The sequence below is a fragment of the Mastigoproctus giganteus genome, chromosome 8 (assembly GCF_048544385.1).
Source record: "Mastigoproctus giganteus isolate SK-2022 chromosome 8, ASM4854438v1, whole genome shotgun sequence".
In the NCBI taxonomy this organism is placed as follows: domain Eukaryota; kingdom Metazoa; phylum Arthropoda; class Arachnida; order Uropygi; family Thelyphonidae; genus Mastigoproctus; species Mastigoproctus giganteus.
The window spans coordinates 22,264,906-22,276,543 of record NC_143582.1 but is presented as its reverse complement, the minus strand read 5'-3'; the positions used below and the strand labels follow the sequence as shown (position 1 = coordinate 22,276,543).

The 11,638-nt window shown below is 40.8% G+C and overlaps 1 protein-coding gene across 1 annotated transcript; it reads right to left on the bottom strand.

Annotated features, from left to right (window-relative positions):
* Positions 1–1,254: 1,254 nt before the first annotated feature.
* LOC150081340 (uncharacterized) lies at positions 1,255–6,554 on the bottom strand. Its single transcript, XM_090379211.1, has 8 exons — positions 6,483–6,554; positions 5,149–5,591; positions 4,285–4,401; positions 3,869–4,138; positions 3,557–3,787; positions 2,766–2,904; positions 2,427–2,592; positions 1,255–2,293 (listed from the first exon to the last, which is right to left on the bottom strand). Exons 2-8 carry the CDS (start codon positions 5,587–5,589, stop codon positions 1,282–1,284), a joined length of 2,376 nt encoding a protein of 791 aa, XP_090235337.1. The 5' UTR covers positions 5,590–5,591; positions 6,483–6,554; the 3' UTR covers positions 1,255–1,281.
* Positions 6,555–11,638: the final 5,084 nt, after the last annotated feature.

The following is an 11,638-nucleotide window of genomic DNA, read 5'->3' as shown; positions in this document are numbered from 1 at the left end:
TGGATGGAAATACCCGTGGAACGCTTTCGTGAACTAGTGGACTCAATGGCTCGCCGTGTGGCCTAAGGTGGGCCTACGCGTTACTGGGTACGTAGGTATCCTATGATTTCTATCCACTCAGTGTACATTAACTTATAATCTCTCTTGGTATAAGTAAGTTACTTATGCCTGATTTATGCTACTGCAGTTAAAGTTATGTATGCTTCATTATGTAAATTATATAATGCTCGCTACGTTTGTATAACTCAATCTTTTGGAGTAAAATAATTTTCAGGGTTATTATTAGTGTTTTTGCAGATGGTATTGATCTTTTGTTGGAGTTCGAAAACTGAGTTGCTGACAGTTAATCTGGAATTTGCTATGAAAATCAAATATGCTTCTTAGCTCTCTTGTTGAATTTTTTGGAGAGATTCGGTGATATGTCTTAGATGAGGTTGGAAGAGGACTACATTTAAATACAGAAACTTTCTCCACACTCCAGCTTGGCATGATGGGGAACACCTGAGATCACCAGCCAAATATGAAAAAAAAAATAAGTAGCAGATGCAGAAACCCAATCAATAATGACGTTACTCGTTGGTTGTGGGATCAGTAGTGCTGGCGTTTGCACGAGGCGGTACATATTTGCAGTACCAGATCCAACATTAATAGAAATAAAGGGTTACAATTCAACCTACTCGACTGTATAAATGATGATATCTTTCCGTTGACATTGTCTGCTGTATCCATTTACTCTGCACCCTGGCTGATGGTCTCAAGACCTTCATTTCTAGCTGATGTTTTTCTATTTTTTGTCACTGAAAATTTTAATTTAGAAATTCGTAATATTACAAATGAAAGCTATTGCGAAGCTTTTAAATAAAAAAATGACTCTGATCGAAAATAAATACAGGTGTCATTCATGTTATTTTATTTTATGCAGTGGTAATTTTAATGTGGATAGTCTATTTTTAGCATACATTTCTGCAATGTATTCTCTCTCCACGTGGAATATACAAACGAACGCTCCTTGTGGGAATTGTTGGCTAACACGGGCGATCATATTCCTTATTAAAAACGTGAATTATCAGGACTGGTCACTCATTTTTGAGTAGTCACGATATGATCTAATTCGGACATTGAAGAACTCCATCTGATTTTGTGGCTATAACTTTTGTACACTAGTTTACTTGTTTTCAGTAAAGTAAATGGTTGGTGGATTTTGGCCAGTGCCCAATTCCTAATTATAAATGTTCAATATTTCTGTGCGTTTCGTGTTTTTTCATGCTTAAAATGGAGCTTTCAGTGCTTCTTTTCTTGGTAATTCTCCTGAATGGAAGCTTCCACTTCTCTGTTTTTTCTTATCTTTCTGAAAACGATCACAATTTCTTGGGCTAATGGAACAATTATAATAAATGCAGCCGCGATGTAAGTCCAGATTCTTGAAACAGTTGTCCACACTAAAAATCCTGTTGAGCTCAAAACAGGATTCAATAACATCATTCCGGGCCAAACAAAAATCATGACCACCGTCAATATTATTCCAAACGTGTATGCAGTAATGCGAGCCCTTCTAAAAACACCTTCCACTAACTTCAGTGGTGGTTTCTTCTGATGTGTTTCAACTTCGTCTAATTGGAAGTCCTCCTTGTAAATCTGCGTCCACGGATTCAGAGGATTGTCAATATTTCTAGTCTTTTCCCATTCTGCCTCGACTTCTTCTTTGCTCATTTTCTTTCGGGTAACCATGGTCACTACGACACAAAAGAATCCTCCACAAAGAATGGATACAGCGTTGCCAACTAACATGGGCGTTTCTTTCCCGGTGTTTTGCATAAATTTGGACAACCCATCGGGATATGTAGACGCTAACACAAGCCACGAAATTAAACCACATATGCATCCTCCCACAGCACCAGCCATCATTCCTTTGCCATTAACTCTAGACCATAGAATAGATAGAGTAATTGGGCAGACAGCGGATCCAATGAGGATTCCATTGAATAGATAAGTCCAGGCGAGATTTAGCTTAATGGCGTAACAGAAGAGGAACAAAGGGATGATTATGATAGTGATCCAGACGATACACCAGTTTTTGTAGCTGAGTAAGCATTCCATGTATTCTCTGTATTCACCATGCACCGCACATTTAAAATGTGGTTTCACCAGCCTTCCACACTTCTGGCGTTTTATGCTGTCGATCTGGCATTGTGTACAAGAAGAAATACTTGCGCATGTGCAGACGTAAACCTCTGGCCATTCGCTGTGATAAGGCTTTTCACACAAGATACACTCTCCATTTCTCATTCCGGGCCTATAAGAAACAACAGAAGAATTAGTACCTTGTTCCACGATGTCCATCTTACAAGTAAATGGAAGTCTTCCATATGGCAAAATATCATTTCATTTTGTGTAGGATCCTTTGGAGAATAACAAGAAATTCTTACCTGAATGGTGCCACGTATGTCTGGTATACATCGTAGATAATCAATGATGCCACAGCAATCACCTCAGCAGATCCAGTTGACATGACAGCCATCAAGAGCAGCACAATCATGGCATAATCACCAGCCTTTCCCAGAATCACGTGAGCTACTATTGGCGCTACCAGACCTATGTAAGAAAAATAGCTTTTATAAGTTGAACCCGCTAATCCGAGATTTCATTAATCCGAAACAGATTCTGGTTAGGTACTTCGAGTAAATTGAAATTTTCTTGAGATACCAAATGATTGCTCATAATAATGTTACAGAAGTATCAATCCAGCTGTGTCCAAAATTATTTACCTTCATCAACGTCGTCTTCAGATAACAATTCTTTGCCCTGGAAACTGCTGAGACCTAGATAAGCCAATCCTATGGTAGTCGCTAAGGAAAAGGGGATGGTGAACCAAGTGAGTCCGCCTAACAGGAATCCCCAGACGCCCTAATTAACAAAGAGACATTAATTAATTAAACTTTGACGCATCAGACACAGGTGAAACAATAATGGTTATTTGCGAAAGATGCGATGGACAATTATAGACAGATGAATTTGAATTCAGTTGAGCTCACGATGATGGAGTCTTCAATGTATCTTCTGGTGATCAATATTTATTTATTAACAGTGCTTAAGTTAAAGATAGTGTCAGAAGTCCTGCAAAATTTTAAAACGTTACGCAAAGTGATGTTACCAAATATTGTTGGATGCAAGAAAAATTGGATGTGATTTACCATGACTTCAATCAAGCTTTTGGTAGGTTCCCCATGAAAGGCTATTATATAAATTGCAGCCAATTGGGTTGCTGACGAAATCTTTCGTTGGACCATGGGCTAGAAAAAAAAGTAGGAGATAGAGTGGTTATAAATGGACATTCTTCAAGGTGGAACAGAACAGCAAGTGAATCCCTCAAGATTGTGGCCCTCGTGTTTCTAATCGTCCTTGATAAAATGGTTAACAACCTGAATTTACCACGCAGAATAAACAGGTGGTTAGGAAGGCACCTGGGTCCCTGTCTACAACTTATAGGCTCTTTGGATGCAGAAGAGGGATTTCTAATTACCAATAATTCTAATATAAATCAAAATACAGTACTTACCTGGAGAGGTTTTGCTGCCACACTGCTTTGCCAGTAAGACTGGTCGCAGTAGAGCACACCAAAGGAACCAATGATATTTATAACACCAAAAGAAAGACCATTACTAGAAAAGAATGTCAAATAGCTTCTTTCTTCATTTCCTTTTGGGCTCTGTATACAACTTAAGTACTTGAACAAGTTCTCGGAGCTGCCAAAGATATTTTCATGGTGTCCGTAAGGATTGTAATAAACCTAAGAAAGAGACGAGTACATTTAGAAAAAGAAGGAATTATGTCGATTTATTGCATCCATTACCATTGCAACAATACCCACCTCCACCACCAGGAACAGTAGAATAATGAATATGATGGCACTATTGAAGTAGGAGACGTAGAAAGTTGCTCCCAACCCACCGATCAGAGTGTAGCATCCGATGATGGCACTTAGGAGTACGACGGACATTTCTTGACTCATATCGACCACCAAACTATTAAGGACTGCACACGTTGCAAGAATTAGCATCGCAGTGACAGCAATATTTGTGAATGCCGCAAAAGTGCAGAAGACCAAGTGGGTGGCATTGCCGAATCTTGCCCTTATCACCTGCAAAGGAAACCAAACGGTTGGTATGGAGTTATGAATCATGGATTCAACTACTGAGTGGTTTAATGATGCAGTCAATTGTAATTTCTTTATTATTCTTAAAGAGATCGGTTAAAGAGTATTAAAAGAGTATTCTTAAAGAGTACCTGTAGAAATGTCTTCGCTCCAGGAGCCCGAATCTTCAGTTGGATAGACAAGACGGAGAAAAGGAGAATTTGCACTGTGGCCCCAGCTGCATACCAATAAGGTCCACTGATTCCATACTGAAAAAAATAAAAGTGGATAAGCCTGCTTTGTCAGTGAATGAATCCATTATTGGTCTATCATTTTATAGTACTGAGTATCAAACAACTGGTGATAATCTGGGTCTAGGCAATGCAGGCTATGAGGTGTCAAATATTCTTATAACTCATTGGCGCCAAGGTGGTTATAACAAATGGTCTAGTAATCGCTTGAAAAGTGAATGAGCAGAGTAAATGTTTAATTATTTACAATGTTTACAATGAAAATTTACATTGACATTTCAATGTAAACGTTGTCCGATGTCCTGGACTGGAAGAGTCTGTGAGTAGGCTGGATGGATTCATTGAGGTTTGCAGGTGCTTCTAACTTCAGTTCATTGCCAAAGGAAGCAGAATGTATCAGAAAACTGTTGATTGATGTTGAATTGGGATCTGGGTATGTGGAAGGTGAGTTGTCTTCTGCCACTCTAATCTGAAGTGATTGCATGGGTCCGTATAGACATCGACTTGATTGTCATGGTCGACCATTCCAATGACAAAATTCCAGAGAGAATTGAGGTTTGTGATCACAGACCTACCAGTTGTAAATCCATGATGGTCATCTGTAGTAACCAGGTTGGAAAAGGCTGCAAGGTCTGTGAATGGTTTTGAAACAATTTTACCAAACAATTTAAGATACTTATTGGGCGATAAATATCAACTTTCTGTGGACTAGGAAATTTACTGTTGGAGTAAATTATTTTTAAACTTATAGGAGACTGTCCCTACCTTGCTGGCGACTGTACAGGACTGTAGCAAGGTGGCACTCCATGTCATCTGAGAAACTATGGTCGTAGCCGTCAGTCCAATGGACACTTTCCCACCGGCATCAAAGGCAGTATCCAGATTATTGGCATCGTGGTACACAACCTTCCGTAGGGTGTGGAAGATGAACGCTACGAACGCTGCTACGAGCCCCACAGCCAGGAACACCGCCAAGGCTTTGTCAAATGGAACAGAAGGCTTCAATCCGTACAGAACAGTTACGTTCTCCCGTTGTCTGATGATATCTCGGCTACAGTGGTCGGGTACATCAGCAAAGCTTGGTCCGAAATCACTTGCAGAATCAGAGGAAGAATGGGAGATCGTCTTGTTGGTATCTTCCGTTGTACACGGAACCCCGAAAAGCAACAGGACAACGAAGATCGTCATTCCTGAATCAGTGGACATACCTGAAATAAAGATTCTGCCATTAACATGAAATGTATGCAATTCAAGAAAAATTGGAACGTTAATGAAATTTATTATTTATATACTATATCCACCAGAAGCCCATTGGATAATAGGGTAGAGAATTAAAAGTTAACAATTCGCGCATGCGCTTGTGGTTCATAGTCGTTTTATGTGAGCCTTTTTCAACCTTTTAAAAGTAGTTTTGAAGCTTTATTACGCCCTTGGGCACAGCCTTCACATCTGGACGATATCAAATATTTGACATCGTCCAGATGTCAAGGGACAATCAATCTTCAAGTCGCAGTATATTGTCTGTAAATTATGCGTGTTGTGAAGTCGATTTTCTGTTTTCTGGACCAAAAACCCGAGTTTCCTGGAAAAAACCACGCGACCCTCTCCTGAGACCTACTAACTTGGCCACGTTGTGAAAAAGACCCATAAAAATTGCTTCAGTCATTGACAGGATTCGAACTCAGGTCTTTTCCACCTGGTGTGGTTAGGACGGCGATTGTACCAACTGCGCTACCCACGAGGGACAGAGGGCACACGAACAGACACTCGACACTTGAGGAGTGGAAAGAAGACCACGTAGGTAGAAAAATACCAAAGGTCACCATGCCGGAGAAGTATGGGACTCGATGAACTATGCACGGGCCTGCATCCCAGTGGAAAACTTTTGTTACTTCGTTAAATCCATACTCAGACGACTGGAGGCATTTCTGAGGGCTAAAAGCGGGGGTACTAAAAGATGGTTGGTGCGTCTTGGCCGCTTAGTGTATTTTATATCATGTAACTAATATGGCGGGCTCAACTTTGGCAAAAAACAACTTCGAAAACAGCAAAAGAAAGTAACATCTACATTCGTTTAGAATGAAACAAGGAAAACTTACCTTTTGACAGGGTCCTGTACAGGGAAGTACTTTATTATTTCACTTGCCTTACGCAAATGTATCACCAACGTTTTAGCGATGCGACCAGTTGCTGCTCTATCGTGACTGGCGTTTTCACTGATGACGTCATTTGTCTTTTGTTCATCCAAGAATGGATGTACTCCGTTATTACAGTGGCAGAAGACCTACGTTTAATACAGTGGCAGAAGACTAACGTTTAATACAGTAGCAGACGACAGTAGATCGTCTGCTAGACGTTCAGCTTTTTTTAAGTTGTTTCTAAACGAGTTTCATAATCAATCTGTACGTTTTATGCATCAACGCGGGTACAACCATGTTTTGTGTAGGGGATAAAACAGAAAAGATGCGCAAGGTCAGTCTAATTCCGCATAAATTCTCTCTCCGGCAGCGTATTGTGGGCCACACAAGCAGTTCCTTCTCCTGATTACAAAATTTTCAAAATATAATTTAATTTTTATTATCAACGTCAAAGGTTATATTTAAAGTTTAATTTTTTTTATATATTTAAAAATGAAATACGAAAATAACATTTTTATTATAGAAATTATCTTTATTAGTATTGGTTTTAGTATTAGTAGTTAATTAGTTATTGGAAAACGATGCAAGAAAGCAAGCTTATACAGCATCAACTTTAAAAAAGGAGGATTTTTCATACCCGTCTCCACCCCTTTAATTTGTCTAGTCAGCCCTTGTAATGGAGTGCAGTTGGTAGAATTGATGTCCTCCCCCATACAAGGTGGAAAAGACCTGAGTTCAGACTACCGTCAATGACGTAAGGGAATTTTATGGCCCGTTTTCACAACGTGGCTGTTGGGTCTCAGGAGAAGGTTTTTTCTCCCGGAAACTCGGTTTTTCGTCCAGCAAACAGCAAATCGACCACGGAACACATGCAATTTACAGACATATTATATACAGTGCAATATGGCCTAAGTCGTTGAGGCGCCTAAAAAAATCACATAGTTCTTCCTTTGAATTCAAACTACCCACCCGCCTCTCCAACACCAGATGAAAGTAAGAATCAACTATCTGCTGGCTAAAAGCGAATTCCCCTACATCTACCCTCAACCATCCTTTCCCGGTTTTATTTTATGCTCTTTCATGTGTCTGTGTACATTGAGCAAGTGGAAGGATTGCATCAGCATTCAACTAAACGAATTCATTCAAAGCCTTAAACACCTCAATACGATCTCCTAGTAGGAGTCTAGTCGCCAACCGCTGTAATTTACCGAACTAAAGTCTTTCTTTCTTTCTTTAAAATACTCTTGAAAGCACCAAGTCGTAAACAAGTTCAGAAGTGTCCTCACCAGAAGGATTATGTACAATTTCTACATAAGAAAAAAATTCCCCTTTCAATACGGTGTTGAAAATGATTAAGGGGGCAATCAGTCTTATATTGGCTCAAGATCACAATGATTTCTGTGGGTAAGGTAGGGAAACTTTACCAAGTAGCATTTCAAGGTTGTGCTTTATGGTTTGTTCGGTCTGCAATTAGTCCAGTCGTTTTTTCAGTTTATGTGATGTTCCTGCCTATTCTGTTCTTCATAGTTCGACTCAATAACTCCAGTATTGAGTCGAGCTGATTTAAATTGATATTCGAACAAGGTATAAATCTTAGTTAAAAACAGAATTTTACAGAACAACTCCCACTCCACCACCACGCTTGTCTTCACGAGACCAAAGGATCTGCTGATACTGCTTACGTAAAACTTTTCTCATTTTGGTCAAAGTCAAGTTTCTGTTGCGCACAGAACATCAAAAGAGTAAAAGCTCTTCTAGAGTTTCAACCTTATGGCGGTTTCTAGAATATTCTGATTAGGAACTTATACCTCGTGATTTTCCTTAGTATCTTCAACGTCTGTGGTCTATTTCTGTCTGTTCTGAAAATGTCCCATTGTGAAATCCTGAGGAATTTTGCATATTCCTTCATCGGTGATTTTAGTATTGAGTCAGCTAGGATGCTTACCTGGATTCTGAATGTCCCCATGAAGAGAGATAAGTGGAATATTCTCATAAAATGGGGGAACTACCTTGTCAACTGACCAGGCACTTGGGGTTGAAAGGATTAGATAGTCTAGAGGTTGGCTGTCTACAGAGTGATGGATGGAGGTTTCTTTGTGGTGGAAAGGATGCTGCTTCTATTTCTATAGAAAGTTCACGAAAAGTTATTGTCACAAGAAAAGAATTTCTTTCTGGAAATGACACAGCGGCTTGAAGTTTGGTAGTCGTTGGGGTGCTAGAAACTACTTGTGATCTATGTTCTTAAGCCCACTTATTGGGCCAAATTATTGGCCGATCATGATCATCTCAAGCCATCACTTAATTCCATTGCATTTTCAATGTCTTCATAAACTGCAAGTTCCCTCTCCAGTCTTATGATAGAACCATCTCCTTTGAGGAGATCAGGTTCATGTTTTTAACGTTGGTGATGACATGGATAGTCACATTGAACAGTCTTTCTGTGCGTTAGACACCAAAGCAACTAAGGCTATGGAGGCATCATTATACTGTACAAAATCATGCACTTGGGACCTACTAACCCAGAGAAGTTATTAAAAAAAATCTATAAAAGTTCCCCATTGACGAGATTTTAATTTGAGCCTTTTCAAGCCAGTGGAAAAGGCGCAAATTAAAATCAGTGATCATACCCACTCTACTAACTCTACTTCAGCTCTGGGTGATTAACCCATTTTTGTGCACAGGCCTTCAAAATGAAACAATTTAATTACAATCATCCTGAGTATTGTTAGATTAGTTGTCAATAGCTATGGTACTCTACGTTAAGGATGATTTCGAGTTCTTAACCAAGCAACACTGTACCCAAGCAACACTGTACCAAGCAACACTAGTGTGCAAAACTTAAGGACCAACACTATTTCTAAAGGTTACGACCACAAAATCAAACGAAACAACCTGTGGCGATTTGCATAACTGTGGCCCTTGAGTAGAAAGCTGGTGCACATGCAAGAATTTGAATCGTGATGAGAGGCCTCACATAAACAGATAAAAGCAGCAGTTCAGCAGTTATGTGCAAATTACCGAATGGTGAGCATGATTGTCACAGACGTTCTATTGGTTTCATACAGTGCTACAGACAACGAAATGGCCAGTAGACAACATCTGGATGAATTTATCCGAGGACGAATAATTGGGAAGCTCGAGGAAGGTCGAAGTGTGAGGACTGTGGCTGCAGAGTACGGTATCGCCCATAGCATCGTCTCACGTCCGTGGTTGGCCTTCAGAACGACAGGTACAGTTGTTCGAAGGGCCAGTGGTGGTCCTCCACGAAAAATAACGCCCAACTCAGACCGCTATATACTCCTACTGGACAAGCGGGACCGGCACCAGACAACGGGATCCACTGCAAGCCACCTGCAGAGGACGCAGAATATCGCGGTTTACTGTGGCCAGGCGAATCCACAAAGGTGGATTGTTTGCTCGACGGCCAGTACGCTGTGTCCCTTTAACACCTGCCCATCGGAGACACCGTTTACAGTGGCGCATCGAACACAAGGACTGGACAGCAGCGCAGTGGGGTAAGGTATTCTACTGATGCGGACGATGTTACCATAGATTCAGTCTCAGGAGCGATTCTGGACGCCAGTTAATCTGCCGAGAGGTTAGCACACGGTATCACCCCACACCAAACATTACTAAAAGGGATCGATATGGCGGTCGAAGTGTTCTCATCTGGGAAGGCGTTATCTTGGATGGACGTGCACAACTACAGATACTGGAAGGCGGTACTGTAACCGGTGCACGCTACTGTACTGAGGTTCTTTACTTATGTAAACTCTAGAAGGAAGGGGATGAATCAGATTGGTCCACTTGATATTGATGGGTCAATTGTTGATGATCCTGCTCACGTAGCTAGCTAACACATTAAATGAATATTTTGCATCGACATTCACACATGAGGAGTTATTCAGCGAGGGGAATGCCAGAGGTTATTCAACTCTAGCAGTAAGCTAGAGAATCTTGTAATAACTGAGAGCAAAGTGGAGGAGAAATTGTTGAAGATAAACACAAGAAAGGCACCTGGGGTGGATGGGATCTATCCAGTTATATTAAAGGAGGCAGCAAAGGAGGTAAGCAAACCCTTAGCCATAATTATGAGAGCTTCCTTGGACTCAGGGGAGGTACCCATAGACTGGAAATGTGCAAATGTGACCCCAATTCACAAAGGAGGATCAAAGGCTGACACAAGTAATTATAGACCTGTGAGCTTAACTTCTGTTCCAGGAAAATTAATGGAGGCACTGGTTAAAGAAGCACTGCAGGATCATCTAGACAAGACTTCAGTTATAGCTTGGACACAGCATAGTTTTGTTAAGGGTAAGTCTTGCCTGACCAATTTGATTGGATACTATGATGCAGTCACAAAAGAACTGGATGCAGGGAATAACTTTGATATTATATACTTGGATCTTAGAAAGGCTTTTGATACTGTTGCACATGGAAGACTGCTGCACAAATTGGAGCAGTGTGGCATTGGTGGCAAATTGCTGCTATGGATAAAGGGGTGGTTGAGGGGGAGAAGACAGAGAGTGGTAATCAATGGACACTGCTCATCGTGGACTAATGTTATTAGTGGAGTTCCTCAGGGTTCAGTGTTGGGTCCGTTGTTGTTTTCGGTGTTTATGAATGATATTGATGATGGTATATCAGGCTTAATGTCGAAGTTTGCAGACGATACGAAGGTGGCAGGGTTGTCAAGGACAATACTGACACTATGCTGCTGCAACAGGATCTGGAAAGGTTGAGCAGATGGGCTTCGAGGTGGCAAATGAAGTTTAACATTGACAAATGTAAAGTACTACACGTGGGAAACAGCAACCCCAGAGCAACGTATCAACTCTGTGGTACTACACTGACAGTGGTAGAGAATGAAAGGGACTTGGGGGTGGTTGTGCAGGCAGATATGAAGTTCTCTGAGCAGTGCAGACGGGCTGCCAGAGTGGCTCATGGTGTCATTGTCAATGATATATAGGAATTTTTCTAGCAGGGATAAGGAGGTGATTCTTCCCTTGTATAAGGCAATGGTCAGGCCACACCTTGAGTACTGTATACAGGTCTGGAGGCCTCATTTCAAGAAGGATGTAGAGCTGCTGGAACGAGTACAGAGAAGGGCAACTAGA